This window comes from Geotrypetes seraphini, chromosome 3 (genome assembly GCF_902459505.1).
Source record: "Geotrypetes seraphini chromosome 3, aGeoSer1.1, whole genome shotgun sequence".
NCBI lineage: Eukaryota > Metazoa > Chordata > Amphibia > Gymnophiona > Dermophiidae > Geotrypetes > Geotrypetes seraphini.
Genome location: NC_047086.1, coordinates 283871804 through 283886177, shown reverse-complemented (window position 1 = coordinate 283886177; position 14374 = coordinate 283871804). Strand labels below are relative to the sequence as shown.

At 46.3% G+C, this 14374-nt stretch overlaps 1 protein-coding gene across 1 annotated transcript in view; it reads right to left on the bottom strand.

The window, feature by feature from the left end:
• TRIM67 (tripartite motif containing 67) overlaps positions 1-14374 on the bottom strand; it is a 147484-nt gene that overhangs the window by 75292 nt on the left and 57818 nt on the right. Inside the window, exons 5-6 of the mRNA XM_033935520.1 lie at positions 5490-5643; positions 3619-3630 (exon numbers count right to left, since the gene is read on the bottom strand). Coding sequence (XP_033791411.1) covers positions 3619-3630; positions 5490-5643 — 166 coding nt within the window. The remainder of the gene's footprint in view (positions 1-3618; positions 3631-5489; positions 5644-14374) is intronic.

The following is a 14374-nucleotide window of genomic DNA, read 5'->3' as shown; positions in this document are numbered from 1 at the left end:
GAAGAGGTGATGATGGGCAGGGGGGGGGAAAAGGAAGGGAGGCTTATTGCTTGACAGGGGGAACAGGAAGAGGTGCTGATGGACAGGGGGGGAAAAAATGAAGGGAGGCCTACTGCTGGACAGGGGGAGCAAGAAGAGGTGCTGATGGACAGGGGGGGGAATGAAGGAAGGCCTACTGCTGGACAGGGGGAGCAGGAAGAGGTGCTGATGGACAGGGGGGGAAATGAAGGGAGGCCTACTGCTGGACAGAGGGAGCAGGAAGAGGTGATGATGAACGGGGGGAAAGGAATGGAGGCCTATTGTTGGACAGGGGGAGCAGGAAGAGGTGCTGATGGACACGGGGGGGGGAAATGAAGGGAGGCCTACTGCTGGACATGGGGAGCAGGAAGAGGTGCTGATGGACAGGGGGGAAATGAAGGGAGGCCTACTGCTGGACAGAGGGAGCAGGAAGAGGTGATGATGGACACGGGGGAAAAATGAAGGGAGGCTTACTGCTGGACAGGGAGAGCAGGAAGAGATGCTGATGGACAGGGGGGAGGTAAAACAAAGGGAGAAGGGCTGCTGCTGGATAAGGGGAGCAGTGAAGGGGTGGTGGTGGGCACAGGGGAGGTAAAAATAAGGGAGAATGGACAGGAAAAAGCGGCTAAGGAGACAGAGAGAGAAAGAAATAAAGACAGACACACATATATTCTAGCACCCGTTAATGTAACGTGCTATAAAGCTAGTAAGAGATAAAGAGTTTAGTCAGTTGGTAGTTAATGCTACATCTTATCAACATTTTAGAAAACTGCTAAAATTTACTTATTCGATAAAGTTTTATAGAATAAGATCTGTACTTCCCTGAGTTTGTTCAGTTTCTTTGAATTGTGAATCGCATAGAACTGGAAGGCCTTGCGGTATACAATTAAAGTATTATGTTATATGAATATAGTAAAACTCTACTACCAAAGCTTTGCTTTATCTGACAAAATGCTACCTGCCACTGCTAAATATTAGGCCCCATGAGGGTTTTTTCTACTGTTTATAACCTGTCAGTAAGTTTCAGCTAGAAAAGGTTTCCCAGAAGCATATAGCTAAATTAAAAATCCCCTTTTCCAAAATAATAAAATATCACATGCAAGCTAAACAGCCATGCAAACATGCCTCAGGCCTGCCAGTGCTCCCAGCAGGATGGATCCTTATCTCTAAAGCAAGGATGATAAACTCTGCGAAACAAGTATCTAAAAGAAATTTGACTTCTGGGAAAGCCTGATTATTAGACCTGCTGTATACAAATAAACTCTTATGAATATTTATTGTGAACATCCTGAAACCTAGATATGAAGGAGTTAAGTTTTCCATCACTGTTTTAAATGAAGGCATTTTTTTAATGCATTGGCTAGTCCAAACATCCAACCTCCTCATACTGAGCCCACAGCTGCCCTAGGTAAAAATTCCAGGAATCAGTGTCAATATCTGTATAGTGACTGTTTTAAAATATTTGTATAGAGTGGGAATGGGATTTGAAATACTGCCTTTCTGTGGTTACAATCAGAGTGGTTTACTTATTATATACAAGCACTTATTTTGTACCTGAGGCAAAGAAGGGTTAAGCGATTTGCCCAGAGTCACAAAGAGCTGCAGTGGGAATTCAACCTAGTTCCCCTGGCTCTCAGGTTACTTAACTATCCATTGAGGTGGCAGTATTATCTGGAAACTGAGATAGTTAGCCACTATCCTGTAAGTCAGTGGCTACAGGAGGGAGCTCAGTGTCCATGGATAACTGGTAAAGGGGTGGTGTACATCACTGAGCCACTAGTGGGAGCTCTGGGGCCCTGATTCAAGGAGGAGGCCCAGGGAAGGCAAGGCTAGCATCTAGGGGGAATACAATTCCTAGGAGGCTTAGGGGTTAAGGATGTTTTTTTGCAGCTCTGGGACATGGGGGGAAACCTGGACTAGAATCATCTGGAGGAAAGGAGAAACAGAGCCTTCCAGTAGCCTCAAGGAGGGGGAGGTCCCAGAAGATTCCTGAAGTAAACAGGTGTGGGTACCTGGAAGGAGTTGCTCCAGAATTTTAACCCCTAGATAAAAGTAGGTAAACTTGATAAGAAGGAGGAAGAAGGTCATGGAAGGAACTGTCAGAGCCCAAGCCTAGAGGAAAGAAGAAAGCCTGCTTGAAGACACCTGGAAGGTCCCTGAGGGAAAACAGTTCTGCAAGCAGAAGTAAGTCCTGCCAGAACTGGTAATATGGATAGAGTTGTAAATAACTAGTTGTAGTAGAAAAGTAGCAGGGTTGGAGAAAATTAAGAGCCCTGAATCGTTTTGTTGGAATTTCCTTTTGATTATGAGCCAGGGATAGAGGATAAGATGGAAGCAAAGTGTTATGAAGAGTTTGTGCCTCCAAGGTGAGGAGGCATATAATTAAAAGGAAGACCCCGCCCCCCCAATCTGTCATAGAGGAAGTTTGCAGGAAGCTGAGTGTGAAGTCAGTTGCAATATTTGCATATGCTAATGAAGCTAAGTGGCATAAATAATTACCTAAAATATGCCGAAGAGGTGGGGACGCAGTGCTGCTGGTGACTCGCGGCACTCTGGGACGACCGTCTTCGGCAACATTGAAGGGCTGATGCGGCGAATGCAGGGTATACCAGCAGCGTCGGCAACTTCCCCGCTAGAGATGCTTCGGAGAGGCGGACGGATGCGATCTCACAGGGCTTGAAAACAACGTTAAGCCTCGATGCTAAAGTACCTCCCCCACCTCCACGAATTACCAGCTTCCCGCCAGAGGAGGACCTCCCGGAAGATGGCAGGCACATTCCCTTCCCTTGGAGGCAATGAAGATCATAGTGGGGAGAATAGAGACAGACTCCCTGCAATTGCAGGAGAGTCTGAAAGTGGATTTGGAGAATACAACAGCATTGGGGGCTGAACGAGCCCAGGAGAGTGAATGACAAAGGAAACTATTAGTTGGTGAGAAAACTGAAATGAGTAAATCTTTTCCTTTGATGAATAAGTCCCAAGATGTAACTTTAGATTCCGTAGTGGGACTGGCTAAATCTATAAATCCTTAGCTTGTACAGCTGGAAGATAAATTTAAAGTTTAGGAAAATTATATTAAGAACTTAAAGGTTGAAATTGGTGATTCTAAGGCTTCAATAGAAAATGCTAATCAGGAATTAAAAGTTTTCAAATAAGTTACTGAGACATTAGTCAAGGACAATATTAGCCTGAGAAGAAAGTTGGAGTCTTTAGATAACTTTTCCCGTAATAACAACCTTAAACCGATTAATTTCCCTAGGGTTACTACGGTAATTCCTAGGGAAATGTTGAAACGTTATATGATAGAGATTTTGGAGGTGTCTGAAGATTCTTTACCATCGTTTACTCAAGTTACTAAGAAGCAAGAATCACCACAATCAACAATCATTAAATATCTTAGCTTTGTTGGAACTTTCTGATAGGGAAGTTGCAACAGCGACAACGTTGTTTCTAACTGTAGCATTGGCGCCAGATAAAAACTGGTTGCTCAGGCTTTTCTTTAAAAATAAACAAAAAGAATTTCTTGGCCTTAAGATACAAAGGTTTCCAGATCTAGCATGGGATACTAGCGGTGTAGATGTGAATTTTTGCTTCAAAAACCTGGAGTTATAGCTCTAGGGGCAAAGTTCTATCTTCGTCACCCATGTAAATGTGTAATACACTATCGTATGCAAAAGTTTGTCTTTTTTGATCCTTCCCAACTAACAACTTTCTTGTCAGTATCACGCCTGGAGTCAGAAAAAACTTGAGTGTTCTTAGAATGATTAGATCCTCATAACTCAACTAATCAGTTCCTTTATCTTATTACTTTGTTTCTTTGTAACTCGCTTTAGTATACCTTGGATCCTAATTGAGGACTTGAGCTGAATTTAAGCATACTGTATTATAATTCTTTTTTCTTTCCTTCTTGTATGATAATTTAACCTTTTATTAATATTAACTTTTCTTTTGTTGCATTTGGTATCTTTATATTGTCTTACATTTATGGCTTAAAAAGGCTTTCTGTACAAATGAATGCTTGATATATAATTTGAAAAAGTATAAATAAATAAATTTTAAAAAGAGCATGCCTCACCCAATATTACTCACTGGGAAATGCAATTGTTCTTAGACTTTACATTCCACCGGAACGTGCAGCCCGGATGGGGATTACTGCGTCACATTCTTGCCCGAAATGCAATTAGGCTCACGCATCTCTGAGTCACATGTTTTGGGCCTGCCCCGCAATCCAACAGTTTTGGAGACATCTGGGCCTATATACCACATCGCTTTGGGGACGGCGATGGCTTCCGCAACCGAGGGCGTTATTTGGATTTTATAATATAGCCTCGCCCAAACCCAGGGGAATGTCAGCATTTATCTCCAGAGCCCTTTTGATGGGAAAAAAAGCCATCCTCACCAACTGGCTCTCCCGTGATCCCCCGTCATATGCACAATGGAGATCCCTAATGATAGTGCACGCAACACTGGAGAGACGCATGGTGGGAGACTTGACTCTTAGCCCGGGTCGCAAATTTTGTCAAGTGTGGGAGCACTTCTGGCAGGACCTCACACCGCGTGCTCGCAGTAGACTTTTGAATCTTTAAGATTTTATTCCCACTCTGCATGGATTCTTGGGGAGGGGAGGGGGGATGGGAGGGGAACTGATTATATTGTTGAAAATGTTATTTCCTGAATGGTATTACTGTTTGTATTTGCTTCTTACTGCTGGAATAATAAAAATCATTTAAACACAAAAAAAAGAGCATGCCATCACATCAAGTTGTGTACTTTACAGAATATCACTTAGCCAGAAACTGCTGATTGGCATGAGTATGTGTATACATAGGGTTACCAGAAGTCCGGGTTTACCTAGACATGTCCTCTTTTCAGAAGACATGTCTGGGCATCCGGACGGCATTTCAAAACCTGGCACATTGTCCGGGTTTTGAAAAGCTTCCATCTCGGGACCATATCAGGAGGGCATCTGCGTATGTCCAGATGCAACACAGTGATGACATGTGCATGTGCGAATGCATGTGACATCATCGCATCACACCTGTGCATGCGCAGATACCCCCTGACGCGACTCTGAGCATGAGAACAGGTTGAGGGGGATGGGGCTGGGGGGCGATACTGGGGCAGAATAGGGCGGGCCTGGGGGGGGCAGGGATATGGGTACAGATTTTACAATATGTATACATACATGCATAAATTACTAGAATATCAACATTTGCACCCATTCATGCTGCTTAAAACGAGATGGCTTCTTGCAAAATTAACCCCTGTTGCTGAGTTTACAACTAAAGCAAAGCACCGCCACCACTGATTATCGGGCCTAGAAGTTTTTATCTTTTCAAACCTCCTCTTCCAGCTGTCTTTGCTGTTTCCATAAAGCCTCACGGATGAAACAGACCAGCCTTATCAGTGACCTTCCAAGAATCAGCTTGCTATTTTTTTTCATATGGAGGTGATAAAAGGTTCACTCTTACATTTCATCTGAATAAAATCCAGTTGATGGATTGACTGTAGCAAAGGCTCACTGTCCAAAGTCAAGTCAAATTCTGAAGATACTTTGGGCTCCAGGGCTCCTTTAACCCACTGTTCCTGAGACCCCTGGACACGTTTGATTAAGGCATCTGAAATCTGAAAAGAAATATAAAACATAACATCAAAGTGTGAAAATGAAAAAAACATGTATGCTTACTTATACATCCCAGCTGACTGTTCATCAATAAGCAATTAGCACAAGCGCGTATCGTTAGGCTCAGAGGCCCTGATTTCATAAAAGATGCCTACAGTTTGTCGACAAGATTGGTGTGCCTAGCCTAACTTAATTGTTTAAATCGACACCAATAATTGGCTATTAACAACTCATAATTGATGTTAATTGGATTGTAGGCGCCTTCCACCTTCAAGTAGGCATCTAGCCCAAAGTGCCTACTAGACATAGTTAGGGGCGGCTCATGGGTTTTTCTTGTAGGTGCCTTTTTTTAGACTTAGGCACCGGTAGGCGCACCCTATTTAAGCCAGGGTTTTCTTGGCATAAATATTGGTGCCTAAGTCCACTTTAGGCGCCACTAGGCGCTACTCTATAAACAGCACCTAACTTAAGTCTGAGATGCAATAGAGAATGACATGGAGACAAAGATTGTCCCCATTCCTGTTCCTGCTGCGACCCTGTGAACTCTGGCCTCGTCCCTGCCCTACCCCCACAAACTTGGTGTGATCCCATCGGCACAAGCCTCAAACAATTATGATTTTATATTCAAATCAATTTAGTAAAGTATAAAAAGAAATAATATTCTGTACAACTGTTGTTTTATGTTCAAATGTATTTTATTGAGCTCAACAAAGCAGCAAACAGGAAATAAACCAAAGACAAGCAAGCTCAGCATTTTCAATAACAGTACCCAACTCCACAGAACGCAACCTCCCAAGATAACCCCTCATCCCAATACAACCCTACCCAAAATAAATTAACCCCCCCCCCCAGGGTCCTCCTTCCAAGCAATACACATTCAGAAAATCAAACAATTGTCAGGTTTAACCAAGGGAACAAATAGAAACAGAATGCAAAAAGTCAACAATTGAACAAGCAGCTGTGAGCCAGCGGGGTCATAATTGTCCAGAACGGCTCCCAGGTACGCTGAAAAATACAGCCTGGAGGAGAAGAAAGGTCGATCACATCTCGTCGTTCCCACATCAAGAGGTAAATCATCCGGCATCTCCAAAGAGAGTAATCTGGAGCTGCAGCTTCAAGCCAGGTAAGTAAAAGGCACTTCAGGGCCACTAGAACAGTCCATTTAAGGAAGGTGGCAGCTCTCCTCACACGAGGGAAATAATGAGGAACAGTTCCAAACAATAACAAAGGGGAGCGGCGGATGGTAATGTTCCAAATTCGCTCCACAAAGACAAAAACAGCATTCCAAAAAGCCTGAACATTGGGGCAAGTCCAAAACATGTGTCCCAAGCCCGCCTCGGGAGCCCAACAACGAAGACAGGCAGCAGATTCCCGCAGGTGGGATAAATAAGCCCTCTTGGGGGAGATATACAAACGGAAAACCAACTTATAATGTTGTTCCCAGAAAGTGGTATATTTCCGAAAGGCAGGCAATCTACGGATAGCATGCAGAAGCACATCATCCGGCAAATCCACCGCCAGGTCACGTGCCCAAGCATCCCGTAAGGAGAAATGATCAAACAAGGGGGACTCATCTTTCAAATGGCGATGATGGAATTTGAGGGGGACTAAAAGTTGGGAGCCTATAGTGAAGGTTGTAGATAACAGCTCATGACAAGAGGCAGTCAAAGAGCCAGAGGGTAAAGAAGAAATATAATGATGAATTTGCATATAGGCAAAATAATCAGTGGGTGGGAGACCAAACTCCTCCTGCAATTGCATAAAAGACTTAATTGTGCCATCATCATCAACCAAGTGAAATACATAGTGAATTCCCCTCGTTTCCCACCGAGCAAAACTCGGCCCATCGATCCCAGGTAGGAAGGAGCCATTAAAGCGGATAGGCAAGAAGGGAGTTACAGAAGCAGAAAGAGCATGGAATTTACAGACCCATCGCCAAATCTTCTGCAGGGGACGGTGAAGCACTTTCGTAGAGAGAGATTCAGGCACAAGAGAAGGAAGAGAATGAAAATAGGCACTAAAGTGAGTAGAGCGAAAACAGAAAAGTTCCAAAGAAGTGTTAGTGAACGCTGAAGTACCCCTAAAAAGGTCATTAATGTGGCGCATGCCACAACCGACAGTCAAATAGCGAAGGTTCAATAAACCCAATTCACCCCTGTATCACGGAACCGCGGCCCTCTGATAAGGCAGACGAGGCCGCTTTCCAGACCAAAGAAATCGCTGAACCAAGAAGACAAATAAAGAGGGAGGACCTGAAAAACATAGAGCCAACAGGGGACAATAAGCATGTTGTAAAGATGCACCCGACCTAAGAGGGAAAAGGGGAGAGTACCTCAGAGCTGCAATTTATTCTGAAGGGCCTGAAGCAACGTTTCCACGTTCAAGCGATACAAAGTGGACAAGTCCTGAGGGATAAGGACCCCCAAGTATTTCTAGGCTGAGTCCACCCAACGGAGAGGAAAAACACCCCGCCACCGGGAACGCAGCTCGGGCGGGAAAGGCAAGGCTAGGGACTTGTCCAGATTAAGAGACAGACCAGAATAAAAGCCAAACTCGGAAATGAGATCCAACGCTGCCGATAAAGAAGCTTCAGGCCTAGTAAGAATCAAAAACATATCATCCGCAAATACCAGCGTCTTCAACTCAATCCCATCAACGCAGAGGCCCCTCACTTCCGCAAATCCCCGAAGAGTACACAGTAAAGGTTCCAAGGAAAGAAGAAACAGCAAGGGGGAAAGGGCGCAACCCTGCCGGGTGCCACGAAGAATAGAAAAAGAATCCGTGCGGGTCCCGTTGACAAGAAGCGAAGCCCGTGGATTAGAGTAAAGAGAGCGTATTGCCACAAGGTAAAAGCCCCCCAACCCAACATATTCCAGGGTACGAAACAATAAAGACCAATGGACACTGTCAAACGCCTTAGAAGCATCAAGACTGACAAACAAAGCAGGAATCTGATGGGAATGACAGTGGGCAAGCGCAAAGAGAACCTTACGGACATTACAGACTGATTGACGCCCCCAGACAAACCCAACTTGATCCTCATGAATAAGCTCAGGAAGATGAGGAGCAAGACGATCAGCTAACATGTAGGCAAAAAGCTTAAGATCCACATTGATCAAGGAGATGGGACGATAGGATCCCGGGGAGTCAGCCTCCTTGCCAGGCTTCAACAATAATGAGATGAGGGCCTCATTGGCGTAACGTGGGAAAGAGCCCCGGGCAATAGCACCGTTAAAGTAAGCCAGCAAAGGGCCACAAAGATGAGGAGAAAGAAGTCGGTAAAAGTCGCCTGAAAAGCCATCCGGGCCAGGAGCTCTATCAGGGTGAAGAGCTTTAATAGCAGATTCCAATTCAGCTGCCCTAAAGGGGCTATTAAGAGAAGTCGCTACTTCGTCTGACAGGCGAGGGAGACCAGAAGACTGAAGATAGTCCGTCAATAATTCTGGAGAAACATCATCAGGAGCAGCATACAACCTGCTAAAAAAGTCACAAAGCACTCTGGAAATATCAGCCGTTTTGGACACCACCACCCCACCTGGGGTCCGGAGAGACAAGATCGGTTTCCTATTAGTCTCAGCGTTTACTATACAGGCCATAAGATGCCCAGGTTTGTTGCCAAAACGTTGAAAGCGATGTTTATGGAAAGCCAACCATCGTTGGGAGCGAGAATGAAGTAGCCTTCATGAATTTAAAGCCTCCTGAGTAGACAGGTAGCCTTCTCGAGTCTCCCGGGAGGGATGCAAATGAAAAGACCGTTTGGCCACTCGGAGAGCCCGCTCCAGGTTGATGATGCTCTTATTGATTCGCTTGTTACGAGCACTCAAAAAAGAAATAATATGTCACCTTACCAGCCTCCCAAAACAAAGTTGGATCAGTCAAGTGGGCAGCATTGTGAGTAGAGTAGTCCTCCCATTGGGCATGCAAAAAGGTTTGAAATTCTTTAGCAAGATAGGCGGAAAAGCACCAAGACGGGGTCCGAAGATATTCGGAATCCAGAGAAATATCCACCCAAATCGAAGTATGGTCCGAAATATTCCTGTAAACAAGCAATATCTGAGCGATAACGTGTAAGGCCGCCAATATTTTGCACCGCTTTATCAGAGACACGATGCCCCCTACATTCCAAGAGGTTAGTCTAAAAGAGGTACTCAGGGCAGAAAGTCAGGACAGAAGCATCGTAGAAAAGACAAAAGAAAGAACAGGAATTACCCCAGGGACCCAGCCACCCACCAGAGCATGGAACCCACACCACTAGCGCAACCTGAAAGAAAAAATATGAGTAATTCAAAAGCAGAGCAAGCAAAAAGTACCTTTTGAAGGAGGACCCCCCACCCCCACCCCCACCAACCCAACCCAACCCGCCCAAACCCAACCTCACCCATTCCCAACCACTCAAAACCCCACAAAATACCCAGTAACCCAATTGCAAACACGCACCCCAGTCAACAGACGTGGAGTGGAGATGAAGCCACACAAAGATGTCAACAGGGCCCCCAATCATCCCCCACCACACCCGCCCCTAGAAGCAAAACAAAGCAGTAACCCCTCATACACACACACAACACACCAGCCACTCACCTACCACCCCAATCCCACCCCCACTCAGACACACGGAACAAGAGGAAAACCAAAGTGTCAGAGTTCAAGCAGTCCTCCTTCGAATAAAGGACTCCTGCAAGAAAGCATTCCCCAGAGAAGCAGACAATCACCCACCACAAGCAGACTCCCCAAACAATCCAGAAGCACCCGCAACAAGATCCACTATAAACAAACAAGCCAGCAAGGGTCGTGCCCACCCCTCATAGCATCAAGGGAAGCCAAGTGCAGGGAAATGCACCACAGCAACCCGGAGACACACTGAGGTCCAAAAGAAGGGGGGGACTCCTGCCAAGGGCCCAACGCCAGCAAATCCAAACAAGGAGCCCCCCCAAGAAGAGGGCCATGAAGAGATCCAGGCAAAGACAGAACAGGGGCACAGAAACCTCAAGGGGCAGATGAAGGGCCACTCTCCCCCGGAAGAGCATCCAAGTAGACCTGTGCGTCCTCCGCCAAGGTGTAGCTCTTCTACCCAGTAGCAGTCCAAATCTTCAGGAGTGCAGGATAAGAGAGCTGGAAACGTTGCTTGCGCTCAAACAAAGCCGTGCAAACCCTGGAGAACTGGCGCCGCCGCTCCTGGAGAGCTGGGGGAATACTCCTGGAATAGACGGACCGGAGCCCCATCGTAGGTGAGTGTGTTACGCTTTATGAGATGAGTTGAGAACTTTAAAAATAGTTACCCGTGCCCGGGTATGGTCTTCAGCCCGACGACGAAGGCGGTGGGCTCTTTCAATTCGAAGGGGCCCCATCCCTGCAGGGAGCGGCAACTCCGCCTGGAGCCAGGACTCCAAGGTGGTTATTAGGTGAGAATTGGAAACCGTTTCAGGCAGACCGATCAGGCGCAAGTTATCGCACCTCGAACGGTTTTCAAAATCTTCAAGTTTGTCCTCCTGGTGCCGAAGTTGTGCTTTCAAAGATGAGAGATCCATGGCAGAAGAAGAGTGGGCCTCCTCCATGTGGGCAACACGGGTCTCCAGCTCCCTGGTGCGGCGAGTGGTATCAGACAGCAAGGATTCCATTGTAGTCAGCTGGGCAGAAAGCTGGACAAAACGGGCATCCAGAGCCCGCACCACCAAGGCGGACAACGCCTCGATGTGAGCCACAGACAAAGGGAGCGTAGAGCTCTCCTCAACCGCCACCGCCATCTTGGATTCCGACCGTGATGCTCTCACCTCTCGTTCCTTCGCACCGTGGCTCGATTTGGCGCTCATTGCAGGGCCGGGAGACTGGAGGAAGCGCTCCATACACCACCCGATCCAAAATGGCGGAGGGAAAAGCAGGATTTAAGGGCAGGTAGGGTGCGGAGGGACCCGGGGCCCCAGAGCTCGAGCAGTGCACGTCCTGCTCGGCTCAGCACATCACGTGACTCACAACTGTTGTTTTATAAATTACAAACAATGCAAAAGAAGGATTAACAAAACCTCCATCTCCCCCCTCACTCACAAATATCCTCTCAACTATCAAGTGAACTGAACAAACCAAATTACTACAGAAAGCTACATAGAAAATTCATGCTAATAGAATGCCTCAGTCATACACAGAGAACACAAATGCCAAATACATAATAGCTGGCCAAAAATGATAAACATAAATTAAACCAAAATCCCAAGAAGCCCTATCTTGCATGTAGTACAACACTAAAGGAATAGAAAGATCCATTTCCTCCTATACTGTGCAAAATAGAAAGATCACACATGGTACTAGTACTGCCTGATTCACGATTCAAATCGATTCACTGATTCACTTCGGGTGAATCGATTTGAATCGGTTCAAAACAAAAAAAAATCGGCTTCCCGATTCGCCTGACCCTCCCCCCTCGCTCCCTAAAGCAAGAGCGGCAGTGCTGCTCTTGCTGGCTGGCCGCTGCTGCACCTGCTTTAGAGGGCGAGGGGGAAGGGTCAGTCGGGAAGTGCTGCTGTCGGCTTCCCCCCCCTGACGTCTGGCTTCCACCCCCCTGGCCTCCCGCTTCCCCCTCCTGGCCTCCCTGCACTGTTTACCTTCAAGGAACAGCCTGCAAACAAGATCGCGGTATTAGTGATCTTAGTACCGCTTCGGAGCTGTTTCCTCCGTCGCGGTACCGCCCCTCCTCTGAAGTCAAAGGAGAGGCAGGCCTTCAGGGGGGACAGGCAGGCAGGCCTTCAGGGGTGGGATGCAAGCTTTTAAGGGGAGGAGACAGGCCTTCAAGGGGGGAAAGGCCTTCAAGGGGGACAGGCAGGCCTTCAGGGGTGGGATAGGCCTTCAAGGGGGGGGACAGGCAGGCCTTATGGGGGACAGGCAGGCCTTTAGGGGTGGGATTCAGACCTTTAAGGGGGGGACAGGCCTTTAAGGGGGGATCAAGCCTTTAAAGGGGGCAAAGCCTTCAAGGGGGAAACAGGCCTTTAGGGGTGGGGTGCAGGCCTTTGGGGGGAACAGACCTTAAGGGGAGGGGGCCCTGGTGTAGAAGTACACGGAGGGAGGGAAGGGGGGGTCCAAAGAGATATGCATATGCCGGACTTTGGGGAGGAAGAAATGGGTCTGAAAATAGAGGAGAGGGAGAGAGATGATGGACAATGGGATTTAGGGAGGGAAGGAAGAGAGGGACAGAAGTTAGATGCAAGGGATGGTGTGGAGGGGGGGATAGAGATACTGGATAGGAGGGTAGTTGGGTAAAGAAAGGGAGAGATGGTGGACCCTGGGGTGGTGGGGAAGGAGGGATACGACAAAAAGGTTAAGATGCCAGACCTCCAGGGGTGGGAAGGGAAATGGAAGGGGAGGACAGAGATAGAAGATGGATGGTTAGCAGGGAGAAAGAAGGAGACCCTGGCAAGCAAGTTATCAGAAGACAACCAGAGTCTGAGACCAACAAAATTTGAATAATGACCAGACAACAAAAGGTAGAAAAACTAATTTTATTTTCTGTTTTGTCAGATTTGAAATGTGTATCCTGCCAGAGCTGGTGTTAGACCACAAACGTGAGCTAGGATTTAACAGAGAGAGGAAAAGTCTTTTTTGTTTGTTTATTTTGTTTACACCACAGCGCCAGTGTGGTTAGGAGAAGGCAAAGGGGGTGAAGAGGCTATAAAATAAACCCACCAGGATGTTTGAAAAAAACACCCAATTGGGCAGGAAAATCAAATCGAATAACCAATTCAATAGGCTGAATCGAATCAAATCAAATCAAAATTTTTTTTCCTGAATCAGGCAGCACTACATGGTACAGATTAGTGCTGCCCGATTCAGGAAAAAAATATTTTGAATTGATTTGATTCAGCCTATTGAATTGGTTTTTCGATTCAATTCAATTCGATTTTCCTGCCCAAATGGGTATTTTTTTCAAACATCCTGGTGGGTTTATTTTATAGCCTCTTCACCCCCTTTGCACCTCTCCTACCCACACTGGCGCTGTGGTGTAAACAAAATAAACAAAAAAGACTTTTCCTCTCTCTGTTAAATCCTAGCTCATGTTTGCAGTCTAACACCAGCTCTGGCAGGATACACATTTCAAATCTGACATATTGTAATCACAAAATAGAAAGTAAAATTATTTTTCTACCTTTTTGTTGTCTGATCATTTTATTATTCAAATCATGGTGGTTCCAGGCCCTGGTTTCTGTTTGTCTTCTGTTAACTCGCTCACCAGGGTCTCCTACCCTTTTGCCATTTTTGTTTTTCTCTGTGCTCACCATCCATCTTCCATCATCCATCTCTGTATCATTCTCCATGTTCAGCATCTCCCTTTGCTGTGTCCCCTATATTTCCCTTTCCAGTATCTTCCATGTCCTTCCACATTCATCATCACCACTCTATGTCCCTATCCCCTCCTCTTGTGTCCAGCATTACACCTCAGTGTTCTTATACCCCCAAGTCTAGCATCTTCCTTCTGTGTTACTATTCTCTCCATGTCTAGCATCTTTCTTCTGTGTCCATATATCCATTCCATGTCTTGCATTACCCCTCTGTGTCCATATACCTCCTTCATGCAAAATTTGCCCTTTGTATCCCTGTTCCTATCTTCTCTCTGTTATTGTATACCTCCCTATATCTAGCTTCTCCCCTCTTTTCCTCCCCTACACCAATGTGTCACTCCCTCTCTCTTTCTTCCCTCTGTTGTGTTCAGCATTTCACTCCCTCTTCCTTCATCCCCTTGGATTGGCATCT